The 25,838-nt window shown below is 35.5% G+C and overlaps 1 protein-coding gene across 1 annotated transcript; it reads right to left on the reverse strand.

Moving 5' to 3' along the window:
• Positions 1–445: 445 nt before the first annotated feature.
• LOC149165596 (BTB/POZ domain-containing protein At1g63850-like) lies at positions 446–25,352 on the reverse strand. The gene is made up of 2 exons (XM_089432325.1): positions 24,797–25,352; positions 446–1,805 (listed from the first exon to the last, which is right to left on the reverse strand). The coding sequence occupies exon 2, from the start codon at positions 1,797–1,799 to the stop codon at positions 588–590; it is 1,212 nt and encodes a 403-aa protein (XP_089288451.1). The 5' UTR covers positions 1,800–1,805; positions 24,797–25,352; the 3' UTR covers positions 446–587.
• Positions 25,353–25,838: the final 486 nt, after the last annotated feature.

Below are 25,838 nucleotides of genomic sequence, written 5' to 3' on the forward strand. Positions count from 1 at the left end.
CATCAGTTATGAGCCATTTGAGAGCAATCTATTGATAAACATAACATAAACACCGAAATACCTAAAGGTATCATTTAAAAAGCACGCTGCATAATTTTATATCACTTCAAATTTGTCACCAATACAGACTAAATCGTCACTAAGCACCTGAAGATGAGCCCAACCTGCAATTCAAAATGTTGAACATCAAAATTCAATCTTTAACGCAGTTTCTTCCTCCAACTCAGGTGTTTTTTTTGTTTATTCAAATGAGTGAAAGACACGAGAATTTTCCAATCATCACATAGAAATTGTCGCCAAAACAAACTAAATGGCCAAATTACTAAGGGAGTCTTCTACGGGGCGGAGGAATTGCTTGGATGGTAAAAATGTCAGAATCCAGGTAAAATAAATTCAAAATTTTTTGTAGATACAGTGTTTGAATCATAAATTTTGATAGTGGAAATAGATTCAGCACTATCAAAAACTTTTAAAAACATAAAATTATAAAGTTTGACAATTTTTATTTGAATTTACAAAAATCTGCCCTTTTTCAAAATATGATAGGAATTTCAAAAACTTCGGGAAAAAAGAGCATAATCATTATGTTACTCCTTATCAACCAAATCCTCCAATGGATGATGGGCATCGTGCAATTTCTGAATCCACCACTCAAAAGCTTTACTTATGTCCAGGCCATTTCTTCGATATTCTTCCACCCAAATATTGTAAAAGCGTTTTTGTTCAATTAGTGGTAGGGTTCCTGCTACATCAGTCATTCCTCTTTCCAGTTGATCCCAAAAAGTAGGCCTTTCAGTCCCAGGTAAAATACAAATGAGCTTGACTATGACAGGGACCCAATTTATGAGAAAAGAAATACGGAATGATGTAGGCATAACTATCTTCCCATTCACAAAGTATTCTAGAAACCGGTTAACTAAAATAGTTAGCATATTTTGTGCAAAACTCCTGTTTTTGTTTTGCCGTACGCTCTCAATAACATCAACATCTTCGCAGAACAGTCTGATCACTTTTTCACACAATTCATCGTCGCATTGTTGAATCAGATCGAGCAACCACAAGAACACAGAACAAACATGTTCGACGCCATAATCTTTGGATTTAAGACTATTGATAATGTCACTAAACTTGGTCAAAATGACAGATCTGCACATATCTGCAATGCCCAAGGATGCATTTGCTTCCAGGTTTTGTACAATATAGTTCTCCACTGTGCTACGGATGTTACAATATTGAGACGACCTGAAATTTGAACCCACTGAAATGAGAGACAGCATTCCCTCTAGAGCCTCCTCTAGCATCTTTAAATGCTCACAATCAGAGTCACACTCGTACGTACCAAGCCTGGCAGCCAAATCAGGCAAAATTTTTATTTGCAAAGACAATAGCAGGGCTCGAAGTTTTTTTTCTTGCTCACTAGTCCAGTTCACAGTATCCAAATATTGCATACATGCATCTATACAGTCATGAAACATGAGTTCAGAAGCGACTGGTAAAATAGCCAAGGCTTCATCCGCACTGGAGAAACAGAAGCGACTGCTCTTTTGAGAAGAATACATAAGTCGAATACATTTAATATACATCGCAGCAGAGTTAGGAGTGCTTATCTTGATTTCAGTAGGCCGTTTTTCAGGAGACCAGCGGTCCGATAACAAGGTTTCATAAAATTCTGATTTTCTCAAAACTTGAGAATGAAGGTAAAGAGTATTTGTTTCGTACTCTGTTCCATCTTTGCTTATTAGCTGTAGCTTCGTGTCAGCAGTGCTCTCGTCTCCAAATTGTGGCAGTTGTTTTGCCATTGCGACCTGCAAACACACATAGGCATACTCAAAAAAAGTATCACCCAGCGTATTCGACGTGTATTTTAAACCAATAAACAAAAAGAATCCACAGTGTATTTGACATGTATTTTAACCAATAAACAGAAACTCTGATCCACATCCACAACAAACATCAAATGGTTTAATGGTTCGTTGCTGGTTTAGCTCAATACAAAACAATTTGAAAAATTAGAAGATTGGCTACAGAACTGAAGTTCTCGATTAAAATCATGAAGTTGATGAGGAGGTCAGGATGCAATGCACAATGTGAAACGATCCACTCGTTTTTAAGACACAAATAAAAGGCACCTTCCATATAGACTCATTAGTAACTTTCGAGAAGAAAAGGAATGCATAAAAAAAATTCTGGAATTTTGTAATTTGTAATGTTTCAAAGAGTCAGAACACCATTATAACTCTGTAATTATTGAGAAATCATGCTTGAACATAGCCACTCGATGATGGCATTTTTCCTATGGGTTTTCTTTAGGATAATCTCTGCGTCTATGTAATTACTATGCGAATGAAGTTCTCTATCTATTTTAAGTTCTTGTGTTTGTTAATCCCAGCACCACAAATTTAATACCCAATCGAACCTCCACATCCCTGAAATCTAATTGTTTGGAACTTTCGACTGCATACACAGCAGAATCTCTAGTTTGCTTTAACGCTTAATTGAATTAATTGCTTGTGGTCTGTGTAATCCATATCCACTGGTCTGTGGCATTGAATCGCATTGTCCATCAACTAGACGATGTATAATTGCCTCTGCAGCGATCCCTCTGATTCGTTGAAGCTAATACAATCTAAAAGTTGCTTATAGCTCGAATTGTTCTTGTTTGGATCAATGGATTGTACCTATATCTCCACTGTCGACTTGTTGAATCACTGTTGTGAGTAATTGAGGATGCTCTGTTCAAACCGAATGCCGACAGTCGGTAAATCATTTTGGCTATGTGGAACAGCAGAACGCCACCTTATCCCCTCAATTCAAAGTGCAATGATATCACTTACATCCATTCGCATGTAAATAAACATATGTAATATTTCAGAGCTGCAATGACAAGAACTGAGTCTGTGCATCTTGTTTATTACCTTGATGATGGAATGAGTGAGCAGAAGCGTGTGTAATAAGAGTGTTGGGTTTGGATATTTTAATAAACGGAGTATGGCATTCAGTTGGCAGAATGGACACACTTGGCTTTGTCTGAAATATGTATCTCATGGCCACAGGTTTAAAGTAGAAAATGCTTGCGTAATGTTCAACTTACGGCTATCGATAATACAAAAACATCATAATTTAGTTCTGCAGTGAAGATCCATGTTAGAACAGGCCATTAACCTATAAATCAGACACATTAATGGTTTCATTCAAAACCTTTCAAAAAGTACCGGAACGTACTTGACATATATTTTAAACAACAATTTCTCATGATAATAAACATTATAATGATATAAATAATTAAAGAATGCAAAAATACATTCCTTTTAATAATTAATTTTATTGTAATTATTATTGTTCTTTACGATGGTTAGTTTAACTTTGGCTTTGAATTCACTCAAAGAGTTCAAGTTCACAATGGTATGTTGCTCATAATATTGTATATAATGAAGCCTAATAATATTGAAAGATGCCAGTAGTAAGAAAGCACCACGCCCACTTGGTCGTTAGCTTGGAGAAATGTGGTTAAAAAGTAGTCAAAAAAAACTTTATCGCCAATTTTTCCTGCAAAGATTTCTCAAAATAAAATATTATTTTTGTTACAGATGTATTTTTTTTTATATTTTATATCTTTCCTTGGACATGTAACGAAATATCTATACTACCTCAATCTGAAAAATATGAACCATTACTTTAAATACACTGAAATTAAATCAGTGAATGTGGTGCTATTTGATGCTAGTTGAAATCCCACCATTCGACCCAGCCAATTGTTATAGCATCCCCACTTGTGTTTCAAAGAAATGGAGTCTTAACATTAGGATATGATCCTGTAGTGGTGTAATGTTCCTACAAGTGGTGCAAAGAAACCATTTGTACTACGTTCCTAGAACTTCACGAAGGCTTGTACGGCTTTGTAGTGCTGTTCTTAGCCTTTGTGTTCCAATAAATAAAGACCCGACATTTGCTAGTGTTCCCACTTGTAGTGCTCCACTATTCTTTGTTGCTCTCACTTGTTTTGTTATGGCATTCAGTAGTGTTCCAAAATGTGGTGCTCTAATTAAGCATTTGTAGTGGTTTCGAAAAGTGTTTTTCCGCCATTAGCTAGTGTTCTTATTAGGTGCACCGTTGTCCTTATGTTCTATGATGTTCATTATAGTCTTGGTGTGCTCCCATGTGGATCTGGATTACAAAATTGGTAGGACTAGGACTAGACCCACTTTAGCTTCAATTGCTTTTGGATGAACTTCAATAGGTTTCTAACCCAAGTTACCAGACCGATGGGGTTTTGATGTTGGATTCACAGATACAAATACAGACCTACCTAGATTTACATAGGATTTGCTACATAACAGATTTTTTAAACTCGGAAACGGACTCGTGCTACTTGTTAAATTTTCATGAAACTTTGCAACTACTAAAATGAATAACTAAAAACTGAAATTAGTTAACTTTCACCAAGATACAGAAGCCTCTTACAACTTATAAGCAGTGGAATAAAAACACAGATCAAAACACGTCACACAAATTGACACACTTTTGTTTATCAGGAAACTCAACAGGGAAAACTTGGTTGCTTGATTTCGCTATTTTATTGATTGTCTTGAGCACTTGGATCTATTACAAAACAATCAATCTCTCTTTGAGAAAGTGTTATGCTTCTTAGCTAATACAATTGATCTTGGCCTTCCTTGATCACAACTTGATCTCGGTTCCTGCACACAATTGATCCTCTGTTGCGTCCTTGTCTTGCTCTGCAAAACCTGTTTTCTTGTTTCAATTCAGCTCCTCCTTGCTTGTGCACTTGAGCCTCCTTATTCCTTGTGTTGATCTCCTATTTACTATCGCACTTTTGGCCCTATTTCTTAGCGCACTTGAGTTCTTATTTTTTAGGACCCCAGCTCCACACAACCTACGCATAACCAATCCTCCTAAATCCTAGCGCACTTGTGCTTCTATTCTTTAGGACACAATTCCTCCGCTCCAAAATCAAGGCTTTTTTTCTCACAATCTCGTGATCTTGCTTTACCTCACAACCTCATGCGCAACACAATTGTCAATTACTTGTGCCTTCATCCTTCCTTTATAGATTCGATCCATGCTAAATGAGGCTAGTTCAAATTTAGAACTCGAGTTGTGATAGCAAGTTAAATGAGAGTGTTACTCGCTCTCCTTCCAATCAACACTGGAGTTGTTAAATCATGCTCTCTCCTATCAACACTAGAGATCTAACTCACTCTTCCTTCAATCAAGATTGAAGACTAACTCACTCTAACTGAACTACTCATTGCCAACCAATCCTGTATTCAAACTGATGAAAACTTCCACTTAATTGGACCTCCAACACTACGCATGAACTCTTGTTGATTATTCTCGTAAACTGAAAATAACTCATTCTCACTGAAGTCTAACTTATGAGGACAACTTGAGATCTTCACTGGCTAAGGTACAAGCCCGAAGACCTTGCTCGCTACATTTTTAACACTCCCTCTTAGCGAGGAAGGTACTTCTAGAAGAACCTCGTCCACCTGGATTTGTCTTCAACACTACCACATTCTCCGTTATTACCGCTGCTCCCTTTGAACTAGAAGACTTTCCTACTTTCTACTGCGGAATCTGATCTGAAGGCCTGTTCTTTCCTACATGCTCTGCGAATCTATCACCTCAGTCATAAGTGTCATGTACCTCGTATACCTCTATGGCTACTTACTCTAGCTAAAGGTGGTACTAGGAGGTCCAACTCTATTCTGGTTCCCCCCAAACAACTCCTTTGCCACTTGGCTCGAACTCTTCCTGTACTGGGAGTCACTGATTGAATGGCTACATCCACTTGCCCTGGGCTCTCCTCCTCATCATCTTGCTGATCAGCCCAACTTCCAACTAGCTGAGGCTCAAACTAGGATACTAGCTAAGGCTCCATCTTCAGAGCTTTATCTTGCTCTCGCTCAACCATCACTTTTCTACTCTGCACACTTCCTGCCTTGCTACTCAAGGCTGCACCTGTCTCAACTTGTAGTAAGTACACGTTCTTCTTCCTTAAACCTATCTGCTTCTTGCATCCAAAAGCTAAGTGTTGGAGGTAAGCCTTACCTCTGCTGAAGATGACATCATAACCCTTGTCCTCAAGGGTGGCTACTGAAACAAAATTTTGCTTCAGGCCTGGAACATCCCCTCCATCTCTGAGATGGAGGGGATTACTTGACTCCCTCTGAAAACTAACAGTACCAACTCCTCTAGTCGCATACATGCCATCATCTCTTATAGCTCAATTTGAAATTGCATGTCCTTCTCCTTCAGGTGGCTGAAATACTTCTTGTTCCCGGTCATGTGGAAGGATGTTTCTGAATCAATATACCATATGTTGTTGTCTACTAAGCTTGCCATGCGAGCTATCAATGAGAAATCTTTCTCGAATTGGGCAAAAAACGCATCTACCTCTGCGAATGTAGCCACATGATCTCTACTGGAGTCCTCCTTCGGATTAAGGCACTTAGTGACATAGCCCAAACTCATGGCAATGGAAGCACTTGATCTTGCTCAGATCCTTCTTCTTCTCACCCTTCTGACTAGACTCGACGTCTCCTTTGCCCTTCTTTCCCTTGGCGCTGTTACCTTTGCCTACCAGGGAAAATTTCTCATCATCCTCTGCTAGAGCTTCTCTACCAACTCTCATATCTCTCCGGATTTTTTCTTGAACGCAATCACTCCATAACCTTTCCCAACTAGGAATATTCTCTCTTCCACTTACTGCATCTTGGAAACTAAACCAAGAATTATGGAGTCCCATAAGTGCAAGACTCACAAGGTCTTTTTCAGCTATTGTTTCACCAAAACCGCCTAGCTCATCCCGAACATGAGTGAGCTTTGAAAGATGTGTGAAGATGAGCTCACCTTTGCTCATCCAAATACTTCTTAGCTTCTCTTTGAAAGCAAACTTCCTGGCATCATTGGAACCCTAATACAGATCTAAGATGGCTTTAAGCATCCCATAAGTTATCTTATTCTCATGGAGATGAGGAATAATATGGTATCTGATCCCCTCAAAAATGATTTGCCTCGTCTTGGTGTCATTCTTGTTATGTTGGGCCAACTGTTGGGCATCTGTAGGTGGCACTATTTGTTGCTTCACAAACTCTAGCACCCCATTATCTTCCAACACCACTGGTATCCGCTCCTTCCAAGCACAGAAATTTGAGGTTCCATCTAAACTGTGATCTGACCTTAGTCCTAGGAATGCCATATTGTTATCCAAAGAACTGCTATGCTCTTGAAACTCTAACGCTAGTCTTCCTGATGGATCTGCGCTCTTCACTAATTGATCATCTTGTGTTGGTCTTTACACTGAACTTTTCTCTGATACCATGTTAAATTTCCATGAAACTTTGCAACTACTTAGATGAATAACTGAAAATTGAAACTAGTTAACTTTCACCAAGATACAGAGCCAACAACATATAAGCAGTAGAATAAAAACATAGAGATAAAAACACATCACACAAATTGACACTTATTTTTCTCAATAAACCCAACAGGGAAAACCTGGTTGCTTTATGTGGCTATTTTATTGATTGTCTTGAGCATTTGGATTTATTACAAAGCAATCAGTCTCTATTTGAGAAAGCATTATGTTTCTCACACAAAGCTAATACAATTGATCTTGTCCTTCCTTGATCACAACTTGATCTCAATTCCTGCACACAATTGATCCTCTACTACCTCCTTGACTTGCTCTGCAAAACCTGTTGTCTTGCTTCAATTCTACTCCTCTTTCCTTATGCGCTTGAGCCTCCTTATTCCTTGTGCTGATCTCCTATTTCCTAGCGCACTTTTGGCCCTATTTCTTAGTGCACTTGAGCTCCTATTTTAGGACCCCAACTCCACACAACCTGTGCACAACCAATCCTCCTAAATCCTAGCGCACTTGTGCTCCTATTCTTTAGGACACAATTCATGCGCTCCACAAATCAAGGCTTCCTCTCTCACAATCTTGTGAAATTTCTTTGTCTCACAACCTCATGCACAAAACAATTGTTAATTACTTATGCCTTTGTCCTTCTTTTATAGATTTGATCCATGCTAAATTAGGCTAGTTCATATTTAGAACTTGAGTTATGATAGTGACTTAACTAAGAGTGTTACTCACTCTCCTTCCAATCAACACTGGAGTTGTTAACTCGTGCTCTCTCCAATCAATACTGGAGATCTAAATCACTCTTCCTTCAATCAAGACTGAATACTAACTCACTCTAACTAAACTGCTAACTGCCAACCAATCCTCAAGTCAAACTTATGAAGACTTCCACTTAATTGGACCTCCAACACAACACATGAACTCTTGATGATTATTCCTGTAAATTGGAAATAACTCATCCTCACTGAAGTCTGACTCATGAGGACAACTCTAGGTCATCATTAGGTAAGGAACGAGCGAGAAGACCTTACTCACTACCTCAACGCTACTAAAACGGATCATGTGCCAATCAACCTTCACATGTCGAATCCCAAGCAAATAAAATTAGAATTTTTGGTTTATTTTTCATTTTTTCAACAGTGTTTGTCATCTATTTGAAACCCTATAAAGCAAATAATATATTTGGATTTTTTGTTAAATTACTTATTAGTAGTTTGTAGGTTGTATAGTTATATTAATTACCTATAGGCTACATAGCACATGACAATGCTAGCAAAAAAAGGTCTAACACATCAAAATTTTAATTTTCAGTGTCTTATAATGCTTATAGGAAAGCTTTCAAACAATAATAGATAATAATATATAGTGTACAAAGGATGGTTTTGTTAGTAATAATTTAATTAGATCAATCTCATCTAACTCTAGCTAAATAGTCCTCTTAGAACACTAATGATACATAGACTGTAGTATGTTTTCAATCAATGTACAATATTCATTTAGCACTATAGCAAGATCGAAATTTTTAGATTTAAGGAAAACTTGACGGAAGATGATAGGTTAATCATGATATAAAGTTGAAATATTCAATTGACAAGCATATAGACCCATTTTTTGACATGTAATTAGACCTACTCTACAACATTATATCAATAGAGTGATCATTGATGAAACACTCAATTTTGTATTTGCAGTTATCCTTTTTGTATTAAATATGTTGCATCATGATTTCAATCTTCGGATTTATGAATTAATTTCATTTCTAATGTTGTGATTCATAAATGATTTTGATTTTCCAATTTGAATATATTTTTTAAAATTAAACAAATATTAATATTTTTTTATATGTCGCATTTCCCTACCATATTTAGATTTGGCTTTTCAAAAATCTTATGGATCCATATCAAGATCCAAATCTGTAATTGTGTCCATTTCCATTTCCTAGTAACTTAATTTCTAACTAAACTCAATCAACAAATGTTGCTTCTAGCACCTTTGCCTCTCACTCTATCTCTGTTATTTTCTATGCTTCAGCTTATGTTATGTCTCAACCATTGCAAGGAAACAAATTCTTTAACTTGATCAATAGGCTCTTGAACTGATCCATAAGCGGGTGCTGGTACAATTTCTCGTACTTTAGCATTTACCTTTTTCGCTTGATATCAATCTCTAATACAAGGCCAAGCTATGTATTACTTCAATATGCTCAGGGCTGTCTCACCATTTTTCATTTCTTTGATAGGGGGTTACTGGCTATGCTTAATGACCCGGAAGAGATGCTACTAGAGGTTCTCAATCTCAATATGGAAGCGATGCAAGTTATGGCTCTGCCTTTGTCTGTACTACTTACGATGCTACTGGAGGTTCTCAATCTCAATATGGAAGCGATGCAAGCTATGGCTCTGCCTTTGTCTGTACTGCTTACTTTAGAATGTGTCATACTCCATTCAATATCTGTCCCAACTGCTACATTTACCGTTTACTCCCACCCATCAATTTTATCGTTTTTCCTACACCATGTTCTGCCTCCAATTGGTAGGTCACTCTACGACTACTTGGCCTGCATAGATGGATTCAGAAATGGCTACTGGGTCATGTGTGGTACAAAGCAAGGATTTGGACAAGCTGGTGAATGGCTATCGACGAGTGCCTTGCTACATAACTGATACTTATACCAGGTATTAATCTCAATGTGCCTATGCTACCTGTATCTCAGTTATTGGGGCGTGTGTATATATATTCACGCTTGGCTACTGGGTCATGTGTGGTACAAAGCAAAGATTTCGACAAGCTGGTGAATGGCTATCGACGAGTGCCTTGCTACATAACTGATACTTATACCAGGTATTAATCTCAATGTGCCTATGCTACCTGTATCTCAGTTATTGGGGCGTGTGCATATATATTCACGCTTAAAATGGTGTGTCAAACCCTAACTTTCAGGGAAAATAGTTTTGTTTCTAACTTCTATACTGACTTTGCTGCATATGTATCCGCCTTTGAATCGTTCCATAATGAAAAGATTCATCAACTATATGGGACGAGAATCTGATGGAATAAATACAACATATGATGAATGTTTCCATGATAACCCCTAAAGTATATGAAAAGAAAAGTACTAGCAGTAAAGAAACGAGATAAAACAACAGATAGAAGTTTTCTAAAACAAATGATAGACGAACAGCTGAGATAATTGCTTCACATGTAAAAATAGGGAATACATACTCTGCAATCAAGCATGTTACTTGAAAATGAAAATTAGATCAAACAATCCTATAAGATTTGTAGAATACATAATTCAACCTCATGAAATGGAATATACCCCGAAATGAAACAGGTGTGCTTAAACGCCACAATTATATTAAAGGAAATGTCTATTATACGAAATTAGGACAACTATCCGACAAAGCAAGGGCTTGTAATTGTATTTACAAGAGCATGAGTAGTAAAAGGAATCTCACAAAACCTAAAGTCTCGCAATATAAGACTATTGAAGCCAAAAGACCGACCTGAAATCTAAAAAGCTTTTAACAAAAACCACATCTCAAAAATCCTTTTTTAAAGAGACTTAATCCCTTAGAGACGCAAATACCCATTTTCCCAATGTAGGCCTAGAAAGGTTTTTAAGATATTTTTTTCAAAGTAGGCAAAAGAGGTTATGCAAATCATTTGATAATGGCCACCTTGCCACAGCTAGCTTAAATACCAAACTCATACTTAGAAGTTACCAAGTAATGTCAAGGTGTTAGCTTTGACCTCACTCAACAACCCTAACCACACTACCCAAATCATCTTTTACCAAGCAATACCAAGATGTTTCTAAGCAATGCCAAGGTCTTAGCTTTGACCTTGTTGATGTGCATACACCATGTAGTTGAGTTTACTCAAGTGAGTGATCTAATCAGTGTTCATAATTAACTTATTAATGACGGGTAGGTGCACTACCAAACCACCTGTATTTAATGCTAGGCTCCTCCTAATTTATCATGAATATAGGGGAGCTCCTTGTAATTATACAACTGATATAGAACGGGTATATAGTTTTAATCTTTCTATCAGTTTTGCTTCTTGTGTTGCTGTTTTGTTTTGGATATGGAGTCCAAGCTTGTGTTTGATCCTGGTTAGCGCTCTTTTTTTTAAACATGGCATCAGAGCACGGGACATAGGCCTTTTCTCATTAGTGGTGAGGTCATTCATCTTGTCCTAGTCATCACTGGCATCATGCTCGACAGTGGATGGATTATTATCGCCATTTGAGGGCAGCTTCCTCCTTGTCAATTTTGTGGGATCTGGGGACCCCTGCTCCAAACAAGTATGCTTCGGGTGATCTACTACCAACTGGTGTAGAACACACAAGACTAGAAATCAAATCAAATGTATATTAATCAATCTCAAAGTATTATGTACATGTTGTGCATATAAATACATATAGGAAATAGTTGAATTAGTTCTTGGGAGTTCTTGGACTCCAATAACTACCCAAACTAACCCAAGGTTAATCCCGAGGATTAGCTATCTAACAGTCCCCCCTTAATCCGAAGGGATATACCAAAGTCCAAGAACGAGAGCTCAAAATGCAAAAATGCATCTCAGCCAAGAGCTGAATGTCTCTCAGAAAATTGTTTTTAAGGATGACCACAAACCAATATGGGAGAACTCAAGGTCTCAACCAACACCAACTCTGGAACCTTCATAGCGGTTCTCAAAACAACCAAAAATGTGGTTTTAAGGTGACCACAAACTCTGGAACTATCACAGCAGTTCCTCGAACAATTCCAAACATGGAAGTGTTCAATCAACTTGATCAACTCAACTCTGACTCAAGCTCACTTGACATCTCGAACTTGAACCTGTAGCAAACCATCAACTATTCCCGCCTTGTCGGATACAAGGTGAGAAGTATTAGTCTTCATCACTGCAAGGTTGGTCATCACTCTCGAACACATTCTTCGGTATGACCTGTAAATCTTCTTGGTTGTTTTTGTCCAATCCCAAGAAGCAATCCATCTGAAATTTACCTGCTCTCTTGCAGTCGTCATCTTTTTCGAACATCTACATGTATGATTATTTTGCTTTCCACAATGCTCACACGGGTGAAGATCAAAACACCGATCTTTCACATGTCCAACTCTATTACACTGTTGGCATCTATCAACTTGTTCTGGAAAAACACCATCCAGAAAACCAGCACTTCAGAATTGTATTGGTTTAACAAAATCTGGAATGTGAAAAGATACATTCAGAATATACTAGTTGTAACCCATACCAGTGCTGTGTTTATTGTGTCTAATCTCTTCCCATGGCCTTATGAAAGTTTTGGGAATATCAAGCTTCTCATAAGAACTTTCAGTTGCATTTCCTTTTGAAACCACTACATTACTCTGATTATTTTCTCACTGATGATCGGGCTCAAACAAACTATTATTTTGAACAAGAACAAGTTCAGAATTCTTCTTTTGCAGTTCTTCTCGTTGAAACTGGGATTCTAGCTCCAAAAAATCAATTTTGCTTTTCGCATTTTGCAAACAGGAGTGGATGTGAAAAAATGTGTCCTTGCTGACTTGGACACTATTATGACCCGTGGATGACATTAAACTGCGTAATAACTACAACAAATCATCGACTTTTGCCATTTTCTCCAACAATCAACTTTGAAAAAAGGGGTGTCAGCTACCACCGAAAATGCACCCAATATAAACAAATTTACGATGAATTAACCAGGTGTCAGGTTCAACCGAAAATGCACCCGTTTACAAACAAGATTCAAGAATAAAGAGATTATATAGCTGCAACTACACAATTAGGAACTTTTATCTTTGCTCCATACAATGAATACCATGAAAACTCAAGTTTGTTGTGAGTTATATCCAATATGCATGAGTTGCAAATTTATCAAATAGTGACATGCTCAAGGTCGCCAACCAATGGAAACCGAAATCATGTTCACAACCTCCAAAAATATCTCCCAAAATTAGCTTTAAAAAAAATATCTTTCAAAATTGTCTCTATAAAAATTTGAACTTGACCAAATAACTATATAATCTTCACTAACCACAATGTCATTTTCCCTTCTTGATTTTATATTCATAAACTCTGTTATTTAAACTTCAACAAAAACAAAATCAAAACTTGATGTCATTCCCCAGAAGCTCCTTTTCTCCACTTGCCACCAATCAAAATTACTCCATTTAATGAAAATAAGAGAAGGAAGGAGCAAGCCTTACCACTTCTTTTATCTTGGCTCCTTTTACGTAAAGTTTGTTGATTGACTTTAATCTTTTTAATAGTGAATTTTACATGTGAACATTATGGCAACATCTTGAGAGTTACTCCTTACTCCTGGGTATTTTTTATTCCTTTCTCAATTTAAAGAAAACTTTCACAGCTTTCTCAAAAATTAGCATTCACATTAGAAATTATTATTTAAATAATTTTCAAATTTCACCACAATTTAATGTGAATTCCATTTCTTCCATGCTTATCGACTTCTTCTACGTTATACCTCTCTCTGCTGCAAGCTTTACATAGTCAGTTACTCACTGGTCTAAGATTTTGCTGCAAAATTCTCACAGTCCCCTTCACACTCGACTGCAATATATGTCCACTCAATATATAAACTGACAAAATCTCTTTTTTAAATCCAGGACAATCAGAAAATTGACCACTCTTCAATTAAAAATTTAATTCAAACCACCATATATATATATATATATCTTTCATTTTAAGTGTCCTTCAGAAATCCGTCAAAAATATTTCAGTAAAAACTCCGGTTTGCAGTAAATGTAAATATTATCCTTCAGAAAATTTACTACTGTGATTAAACTCCTGTTTATTGTCATAAATGCAAATATTATCCTTCAAACATTTTACTGTGATTAAACTCTTGTTCACTGTACTAAATGCAAATACTATTCTTCATAATTTTTACTATGAATGCAAATACCATCTTTCAGAAATTTCACTGTAAGTAAACTCTCGTTTGACACAGTGGATGCAAATAAAACCTCCCAAAATTAAAATAACAAGCGACCCTTGGGTGCATGGAACTTAGACTTTTAGCAAACAATCCAACAGTTATTGGTATTCGACTCAGTGTTGGAACTTTTTATTGAGAACAACAAGCACTAAAAACTCCAACGTGTATTCTAACTTCCAAGGATATGTTAAAAAAAATTATGCCACTGAATTTCTCCAATTGTCTTTCATTATGACTGAAAGATATAAAACTTACAAAGAGTCAATAGTTTGGGTGTCCCACTGGGCTAACCTTATGTTGCATTCAACTATCCTCACAGCCTTCATGCTTCGCGTCCACTTTACACCATAGACTTCAAATACATAGAGTATAGAAACAACTCAACCAGGGCTCTGATAACATTCAAATTAACATTTGAAGTCTCAGGTTCATTTTATTTGATAGAGCAAATTAACCATGCTCTCATTCAACAAAGCATCTCACCTTCTTTGATACCATTGTAGAACACACGAGACTGAAACCCAAATCAAAGGTATATTAATCAATCTCAAAGAATTATGTACATGTTGTACATATAAATACATATAGGAAACAGTTGAATTAGTTCCTGGGAGTTCTTGGACTCCAATAACCACTCAAACCGACCCAAAGTTAGTCCCGAGGAACTTTGGGTCGGTTTGAGTGGTTATTGGAGTCCAAGAACTCCCGGGAACTAATTCAATTGTTTCATGTATGTATTAATATGTGGACATTGTACATCACTGATAGAGACTGATTAATATACATTTGATTTGGTTTCCAGTCTCGTGTGTTCTACAGTGGTATCAGAGCGGGTGAGATGCTCTGTTGAATGAGAGCATGGTTAATTTGCTCTATCAAATAGAATGAATATGAGACTTCAGAGGTTAATTTGAACGTTATCAGAGCCCTGGTTGAGTTGTTTCTAAACTCCATGTATTTGAAGTCTATGGCATAAAGGAGACACGGAGCATGAAGGCTGCGAGGATAGTTGAATGCAACATAAGGTTAGCTCAGTGGGACACCCAAACTACTGAATCTTTGTAAGTTTTATAACTTCTGTCATAATGAAAGAAGATTGGAGAAGTTCAGTGGTATAAAGTTTTTTTTTAACGTATACTTGGGAGTTAGAATACATGTTGGAGTTTTGAGTGCTTGTTGTTCTCAGTAAAAATTTCCAATGCTGAGTCGAATACCAATAATTGTTGGATTGTTTTCTAGAAGTCTAAGTTCCATGCACCCAAGGGCCACTTGCTATTTTAATTTTGGAGGCTTTATTTGCATTTACTGCGTCAAACGGGAGTTTACTTACAGTGAAATTTCTGAAAGATAGTATTTGCATTCACAATAAAATTTCTGAAGGATAGTATTTGCATTTACTACAATAAACAAGAGTTTAATCATAGTATAATGTCTGAAAGATAGTATTTGCATCTACGATAGTAAACAGGGGTTTAATCACAGTAAGTAAAGTTTCTGAAGGATAATATTTACATTTACTGCAAACCGGAGTTTTTACTAAAAGCTTTTTGAAGGATACAAAGTTTTCACTGAAGGATTTCTGAAGGATACCTAAAATGAAAGATATATATCTTTTGGTGGTTTGAATTAAATTTTTAATAGAAGAGTGGTCAATTTTTTGGTTGACCTGGATTTAAAAAAGAGATTTTGTCAGTTTATATATTGGGTGGACGTAGATTGCCACTGTGTGTGAAGGGGATTGTGATAACTTTGCAGCGAAATCTCAAATCAGTGAGTCACTGACTATGTGAAGTTTGCAGCAGAGAGAGGTGTAACATAGAAGAAGTCGGTAAGCGTGGAAGAAATGGCATTCACATTAAATTGAGATGAAATTTGAAAATTATTTAAATAATAACGTCTAATGTGAACGCTAATTTTTGAGAAAGTTGTGAAAGATTTCTTTAAATTGAGAAATGAATAAAAATACCTAGGAGTAGGGAGTAACTCTCATAATGTCGCCATAATGTTTACATGTAAAATTCACTATTAAAAAGATTAAAGTCAATCAACAAACTTTACGTAAAAGGAGCGAAGATGAAAAGTAAGTTCAAATCTATATAGAGACAATTTTGAAAGATATTTTTTTTTTAAAACTAAGTTTGGGAGATATTTTTGGAGGTATAGTTTATGGATATAAAATCAAGAAGGGAAAATGACATTGTGGTTGGTGAAGTTTATATAGTTATTTGGTCTATTGAAGGTCTCAAGTTCAAATTTTTATAGAGACAATTTTGAAAGATATTTTTTTTTAAAGCTAATTTTGGGAGATATTTTTGGAGGTTGTGAACATGACTTCGGTATTTTGGAGGTTGTGAACATGATTTTGGTTGGCGACCTTGAGCATGTCACTATTTGATAAATTTGCAACTCCTGCATATTATATAACTCACAACAAACTTGAGTTTTCATGGTATTCATTGTATGAAGCAAAAATAAAAGTTCCTAATTGGGTAGTTGCAACTATATAATCTCTTTATTCTTGAATCTTCTTTGTAAACGGGTGCATTTTTTGTTGAACCCAACACTTGGTTAATTCATCGTAAATTTGTTTATGCATTTTCGGTGGTAGCTGACACCCCTTTTTTCAAAGTTGATTGTTGGAGAAAATGGCCAAAGTCGATGATTTGTTGCAGTTATTACGCAGTTTAATGTCATCCACAGTTTATAATAGTGTCCAAGTCAGCAAGGACACACGTTCTCACATCCACTCATGTTTGCAAAATGCGAAAAGCAAAATTGCATTTTTGGAGCTAAAATCCCAGTTTCAGCGAGAAGAACTGCAAAAGAAGAATTTTGAACCTATTCTTGTTCAAAATAATAGTTTGTTTGAGCCCGATCATCAGTCAGAAAATAATCAGAGTAATGTAGTGGTTTCAAAAGGAAATGCAACTAAAAGTTCTTATGAGAAGCATGATATTCCCAAAACTTTCATAAGGCCATGGGAAGAGATTAGACACAATAAACACAGAACTGGTTTGGGTTACAATGAGGATATTCTAGATGTATCTTTTCACATACCAGATTTTGCTAAACCGATACAATTCCGAAGCGTTGGATTTTTGGACGGTGTTGTTCCAGAACAAGTTGATAGATGCCAGTAGTGTAACAGAGTTGGACATATGAAATATTGATGTTTTGATCTTCACCTGTGTGATCATTTCGGAAAGCGAAATCATCATACAAATAGATGTTCTCAGAAAGAAGTCTACTGCAAGAGAGAAGGTGAATTTCGGATGGATTGCTTCTTGGGATTGGACTAAAACAACCAAGAAGATTTATAGAGCATATCGAAAAATATGTTTTAGAGTGATGACCAGCCTTGTAGTGATGAAGAGTACTTCTCACCTTGTATCCGATAAGGGGGAAATAGTTGATGGTCTGCAACAAGTTCGAGTTCGAGATGTAAAGCGAGCTTGAGTCAGAGTTGAGTTTATCGAGTTGATTGAGCACTTCCATGTTTGGAATTGTTCGAGGAACTGTTGTGATAGTTCCAGAGTTTGTGGTCACCTTAAAACCACATTTTTGGTTGTTCTGAGAACCACTATGAAGGTTCCAGAGTTGGTGTTGGTTGAGACCTTGAGTTCTCCCATATTGGTTTGTGGTCATCCTTAAAAACCATTTTTTGAGAGACATTTAGCTCTTGGCTGAGATGCATTTTTTCATTTTGAGCTCTTATTCTTGGACTTTGGTATATCCCTTCGAATTAAGGGGGGACAGTTAAAAAGCTAATTCTCAGGATTAACCTTGGGTCAGTTTGGGTAGTTATTAGAGTCCAATAACTCCCGGGCACTAATTCAACTGTTTCCTATATGTATTAATATCTACACATTATACATCATTGATAGAGATCGATTAATATATATTTGATTTGGTTTCCAATCTCGCGTGTCTTACAGTGGTATTAGAGCGGGTTTCTAGTGGTTGTGATATTCCTGGTTATTTATCTGAAATGATGGATCACTAGTGACAAATCCCTTTCTCCTGTTATTGTGGCCCTAGTCAGCGTTTTTGGGTTCTAGGTGTTTTTATAGATGGAAAGCTCCATAGTACCATGGTCGTCGCTCTAATTTGGCACATACAAAGGCTCCAACTTTGGGCCCATCACATACTTTTTTGCCTACCACAATGGTTGTTAATGAGGGTTTGCTTGCATCATCGCCTATAGGGTCCTTTTTGTATCTTCCACTAACGGTGGCTCCTCTCCTCTCATCACAACCTTCACTTAGAACGAGGGGTTCAACTTTCACTACTATTGCATGCCACTCTCTTACCCTCTGAAAATTATAGCTTCCACATGCAAGGTCTGAATTCACGTTGGCTTTGTAGAAAAGCAACGTTCGTCTTTAGATCATTGGGCTTGTGGCTTTATTGTAGATCATGGCCCTTTCCTCTAATCGTGACGTTGCACACCGCTCTTGAGGGCTTTGATACCTTCAACACTTTATTTGCAGTTTGTGGCTATGCTCGTTGTGCTCTTTTTCCTCTGCAGCGGTTATTCCGAGCACCGCCTAGCAATGTTGTTGTGTCTTATAGTTTACCCTTGCTTGCACCCAGGATTTGCTCGGATTTCTCATGAGTGTTTGTAGTGTTGACGTGTGGATCTTCTCTAATGGAGTGAAAACTCAGCTTTGATTAGCCTTGAATGGTAGCGTGGAGCTCTTACGAGTAATGTTGATAACATGTGAATCAATAAAAAAATAGCGAGGGGCTAGAAAACATCTTTTCAAAAATATTGGTGAAAACAGTTAGCATAGCATAGTAAACATTAAAAAATATAAAATATATTATATTTTTAAAATTGGAAAAATGGCAAAAGTTGGGAAAAATCATCAAAAATCAGAGAAAAAAAAATAAAAAATAAAAATGTTTATGAAAAAAATTGAAATTTTTCTCAATCGAAAATTGGTTTGCATGGAAAAATCGACTAGCTGAACAAATCACAATTTTTTGGCACTACTTCTTATGAGATATTCGATGGCGTTGCTAGCTTGGGGCTACTTGGTCCTCTTTGGAGTTTTGGTTATACTTCCGGTTTGGAGATTTTAGCCTCCATGGGCCTCATTTTGGTTGAAGTTGTTTGCTTTTATTCGAAATTATTGTTTTGTTTCTTAACCAATGCCAATATTTTTCTGGACCAATTATGTGGTAGGTGTCAATGTTTGCCATTCTTGTGCCTCTACAACAAATCCTCTATTCTTTCAGAATTCAACCATGTTCTTCGAGGTTATTTGGCCTTTTTCTTCAAAGATAAGGTCATACTTCTCAAATGGAACTTTCAACTTCCACAAGCCTCATGTTCTTGCCTTTCTATGCATTTTTGCAGGATCTTTTTTAGTTTTAGTTCCGAGGTGTTTCAATGTTGGTTTTACTGTCTTCTATGAACATTGTTCTAGTCATTTGCCAACATTCATCGTGCCAAGATGTGCTCTACAGTCCAGTATGGGGTAGATATTGTAATGGTGCATAAGACGAAGTGATAGATCAAATAATAATAACAATAAAACATAATGTCCGCTCAATTAAAAAAGTAATAACTAATAAAAATAATAAATAGAGTCGATGTGGATTCACAGTAAGTGATACAATGTTATGACAATCTTTGCAAAAAAATCACTAGTTCAAATCCTCTCTAAATATTAACTTACAAATAATAATAATGATAATGTTAATTTTTGGTATGTTCTATGCTTAAGAGCAATTTACTTCAATTCCTTAATTAGCCCAATATCAATATCCAGTTTAGCAATTACATCAACATGATAGTAAAATGTAGATAGAACATAAACATAAACAGTAAAAGACAAGCCAAGACAAGAGGACACAAGATGTGGCACCAGCCAGGGACAAACCCCAATGTGGGGAAACCCTTGATCAATTCTTCTTATATTCTTCAATAGTTCAGCAGAGAGAGAGAGAGAGAGAGATAGTACAAATATACAAATCTTATATTTTACAACAGCAATAGCAAACCCTAACCAGCAAAGTCAACTCTGGTCAAACAGGTCAGATTTGACCTCCAAATCAACTCGGTCAAAGCTCAGTCAACTTGGCCTCCAACAGCAGGATGAAACAGCCCAAAACAGTCCAAAAAATCAGTCAAACACTGGTCAACAAAAGTCAACCTGTAGCCAGCAACTAGGGCAGTCAACGCTAGTCAAACCAGAGGTCAGATCACCTCGGTTTGTGTGCCCAAATCTGCGGCCTACCAAGGAGAAGCAACCTCACCCAATCCGCAGTCAAGGAGAGGTCAACGTTGTCGAAAATAGTTTGCCCTAAACATAAATCTGTCTCCTTCCTTCGCATGTGTGAGAGATGTTGCTCCAATCTGCGTACCCAATCAAGTGAGGAGAGATAGATGAGTGAAAATGAGATGATGGAATAATGAGTTTAGGTCTCCTCCTTTTATATGCAACGTTGAGGTTGAGCTGGGGTGAAAATGTCTGTTTTGCTTGCTGGTTGACCTTGACAATTTGTCAATAATACAAATAAATTCATATGTCCATATATACATGTCGGAATCGGATGATCTTTAGATCAATCGTACACCTCTCGGAGAGAGGGCCATAAATAAGGTGACCCTTATGGAGTTTGGCCATAGTTGCCAATTTTAACAGATAATAATAATAATAATAAATTAATTCAATTCTATTTGTTATATTGTAATTTTGTTTTTATTGATAAAATTAAAACAATGTTGTATCTTGGACTTCTGTGATCCATATTGATAATGAGATAGTCTTTCAGATTAATCACATCATTGAGTTTTGGCCGACATTTTGAACCAACTAATGTGGTTCATCCTCGGGACAAAGGTGAAAAAATCAATCTTCTCAATTGTTTAAATAGCAGAGATGCATCCTGGCTCGGAGTTAGCCGTTGTGAACTGGCCCATAGGAGAAAGTTGTTATGGATAAGGAATTAGTTAATGGAAAATAATATTAAATTATTAATTAATTATTTTCATTTTAATGTTAAAATGAAATAAAATTAATAGAATAAAGTAATAGTTATTTATTACTTTGTTATAATATAATAAAATTAATTAAAATAGAATAAATAATGTTTGAAAAGCGATTAGAGTTATATTATTAATATAATTATTGTTAATAAATTAAATTAATATTGGAAAATAAAAAATACACTAAAAAAATCAAATAACCTTCAAAATTGAACAACCACGGAAAAATAAGAGGAAAGATCACGAATAGGGAAAAATATGATAGGATAGAAATGCAGAAATGAAAATAAAAATCTATAAAATATGATAGGATAGAAATGCAGAAATGAAAATAAAAATCTATAAAATAGAATAAAAATCAGGGATAAAAATAAAATAAAACAACCCAGAGGAGAGGACTTTTTCCTTTTATTTTCATTATTTTTTCTTAATTACTCAATTTTCAATTTTCAAGATTATTTGTTTTTTTTTCAATATTAATTTAATTTATTAACAATAATTACATCAATAATATAACTCTAACCGCTTTTGACACATTATTTATTTTATTTCAATTAATTTTATTATATTATAACAAAGTAAGAAATAACTATTACTTTTATTTCATTTTAACAATAAAATGAAATTAATTAGTTTAATATTATTTTCCATTAACTAATTCCTAATCCATAACAATCTTCTCATAATGGCTAGTTCATAGCGGCTAACACTAGGTCAAGATGCATCTCTGCTATTTAAACAATTGAGAAAATTGGTTTTTTCACCTTTATGATGAACCACATTAATTGGTTCGAAAAGTCGACCAAAACTCAATGATGTGATTAATCCGAAAACTTGAAACAAGTTTTTCTATAAAATAATCATAATAATAAAAAATGTGTGATATATATAATATAAATAATCCATCAAATTCACCATATAAATTAAAATAATAATTTATATTCATAATTATTATATTTAAGAACTTCATTTTTAGATTTAATTAATAAGCATATAAAAACACAATACTTACAATAAACTCTTTTTCTAAACTACACAATGTACATTAAAAAATTAAATTAATAAAAATATAAAACATGTCAAAAAAATCCCTAGCTCATATATGTGTAACTATGTGTATTATCAAACCCAATAAACTCTTTTTCTAAGCTACACAATATATATCACATTAAAAAATTAAATTAATAAAAATATAAAACATGTCAAAAAAATCCCTAGCTCATATATGTGTAACTATGTGTATTATCAAGCCCACAACAATAACTCACTTGACAAGCTCGTGAAAATGTAAAGTAAATATGAATAAAAAATCTCATATTCAATTTTAAAATACCTAACTCATATATAATTCACATTAAAAAAAAATTAAATTTAAAATATATATATATACATATATATAAAACATGTAAAAAAAAATTTCTCAGCTCATATATATAACTGTGCATTATCAAGCCCCAAGTGAAAGGTCCTGGGTTTAATCTCTGAATACCTAACCCGTGAGTCATTCACAAGGTGGGGCGGTGCATCTAGAGTGTAAGAGTTATAGTGCTAGTAATTGGATTTGACCCCAAAATTGTACATAGGTCAGTAATCTAATCGGTTCACAATTCACTTATTACTACCAAAATCACTGTTCATAATTAATTAACATATTATTTAGTAAGTTAACTACCCAACCACCTCTATTGAATGTTGGGTTCTTCTCAATTTATTAAAAATATAGGTTATCTCCTTGTAATTATACAAGAGACGTATAGTTTTAATCTTTCTCTTAAATCTGTTTCTTTTCCCAATTAATTATAAATACAGGTGATCTCCTTGTAATTATTACAAGAGACGTATAGTTTTAATCTTTCTATCAGTTCTGTTTCTTTTGCTGCTGTTCTGTTTTGTTTATAGATAGAATTCAAGCTCATGTATGATTCCGGTTAGCGCTCCTTGTTTATAAACTGACTTCACTCAAGCATCCTAATTAAAAATCCAATGCCCGACCTACTAAAAGTATTGCGCTGGCTAAACTACCCACTGCAAGCAGCTCGAACAGGACTGCATGAATAGTAGTCTACCCATTGCTGTTATCTAGGAAGGCAGCTCAAACAGAACCGCATGAATTGTACTCTACTGATTAGTAGCTTAACTTCATATATGTGTGACTGCATGAATAGTAGTCTACCCATTGCTGTTATCTGGGAAGCAGCTCAAACAGAACCGCATGAATTGGACTCTACTGATTAGTAGCTTAACTTCATATATGTGTAACAATGTATAATAAAGTCTCAAACAGAACCGCATGAATTGTACTCTACTGATTACTAGCTTAACTTCACATATGTGTAACAATGTACAATAAAGTTTCAGGTATTTTGTTGGTAAAGTTCATGAAAATGTCAAGTAAATGTGAGTGAAAGGGTTTATGTTTAATTTTAAGATATCTAACTTATGTTATTCACAAGGTAGGCAATGCACCTAGTTCTGTAGGAGTTATGGTGCTAGCAGTTGAAATTGATCTTAATTGCTGATAACATTTCTTCAAGTTTTTCATTCAAAAAAAAGTTTGTGATTTAAGAGATTTGATAACATTTCTTCAAATTTTCACTGAATAAAAAGTTTATGTTTTAGGAAATTTGATCCCTCTGAAATTTAATAAATCCAAAATTAAAATACTAATCCATAAAAAATTATATTTATAGATACCTATCATGGCCTAATATCCCGGACTCATTTTTAAAATTTAACGCTTTTTCCCAAATCCCATAAAAATTTAACATTTTTTCACACTTCCCTAAATTGCAGTTATAAGGAGATATTGATATACATACACGAGATTTAACATTTTTTACACACTTCCCTAAATTCCATTCATGTAGTTAAGTGTACTTAGGTTATTACTGCTTGGCAGGTGAACTACCCAACTACTACTCTATTCATTGCTGGGCTCTTCCCAATTTATTATAAATACAGGTGATATCCTTGTAATTATACAACTGATATAAAACAGCTATATAATTTTAATATTTCTGCTTCTTTTATTGCTGTTCTGTTTTGTTTATGGAGTTCAAGATCATGTATAATCCTGGTTAGCGCTCCTTGTTTTTAAACTCACCTCACTCAAGAACCCTAGTTAAAAATCCAATCCACGACCCAATAACAGTATTGCGCTGGCTAAACTACCCACTGCTGCTCACTAGGAAGCAGCTCAAACAAATCCGCATGAATAGTAGACTACCAATTAGCATCTTAACCTCATAGAATGATCCCTTGAAAACCTATACAGCTACCATGAAAAGATGCATGTGCAAAGCAAATAACGCTCAAATAGACACAGTTAAAAAGAAAGCAGCCTGCCAGAACCACAACTCTGTCAAAAGAATAATAAAATAGACGGATAAAACCTTTGTAATGAAAGAAAAGAAATAAGTTATATAATTCGTACCTGAAACAGGAAAAAACACTTCTCCTAGCAACGTTGTAAGTTTGATTCCACGCCAGGACAGGATCCACTGCAACGGCAGTATTGGCAAAAAAAAAAACCCCTTCAGATGGGAAAACAATTTGACAGATCCGTCCAACGCCTGTGCCAAATATGCCCTCAACGTTTATGCACCGCCTACCCCCTCGGCGTAACTTTCCACATTTTACTGCACTCCCTGATCAAAACAAAGCAAAACCCCGCACATTTCCTTTTAATTCTCAAAATCTAACCTCTCCTCTGCCGGAACCAGGACGGAGTTCCCATGAACTCCCGGGAAGAAATCAGTGGCCTCGATTTCAATCATGAGGAATATCAATTACAGCGTTTACATGCTAGATTTATGGGCTTTGCTTTTTCATCGATCTATCATATCTTTTATCTTTCTAATTTAGTATTAATGTATCTTATATCTTCAGCGAAGAATCAGATCTAGTTTTGGCAACTTCAATTAAAGCCTCAATGTTTTTTTGGCTATGGAGGAAAGAACAAAATGCTTGATGGACCCTTGAAAAGAAATCTTAGTGCAGTAAGTGTGAGGAAAGAACAAAAATGCTGGATGGACTCTTGAAAAGAAATCTATTTGTGGTAGGAGTGAGTTGAGTTATTACAAGTCTCAAAGGAATATTGGATTATTGTTTTATTTTTATGTTGGGAGTTTCAAAGGAATATTGGTTTATCTTTATGTTGGGAGTTTAGGAATTGTTTCTGTACTCAAGGTGAAGTATATGCTATTTTACAAAGAATAAACCTAGCGAGCACTCTTAGTATACATAAGTTAATTGTGTTGGATATTTGATAATGGGCACATCTCTTTTAGACACAACATTAGGTTTAATCTTTGACAAAATAAGACAAGTCTTGTGTTCCTTCCATGCTTTTGAATTTTATCATTTGTTAAGGGGACTAAAGTTGAGGTGCATTAATTTCAAACAAGGCAACATAAGAAAAAGCATATGTTATCATCATCAACACCAAAGTGTATTATCAACCTATATCTTAGTCT

The sequence above is a fragment of the Pinus tabuliformis genome, chromosome 5_1 (assembly GCF_031772625.1).
Source record: "Pinus tabuliformis cultivar Carrire ecotype Pingquan chromosome 5_1, CPIR1, whole genome shotgun sequence".
NCBI lineage: Eukaryota > Viridiplantae > Streptophyta > Pinopsida > Pinales > Pinaceae > Pinus > Pinus tabuliformis.

Excerpts from the sequence above, each read along its gene's own strand:
- LOC149165596 (XM_089432325.1), bottom strand. The coding sequence starts at position 1,799 with ATGGCAAAACAACTGCCACAATTTGGAGACGAGAGCACTGCTGACACG.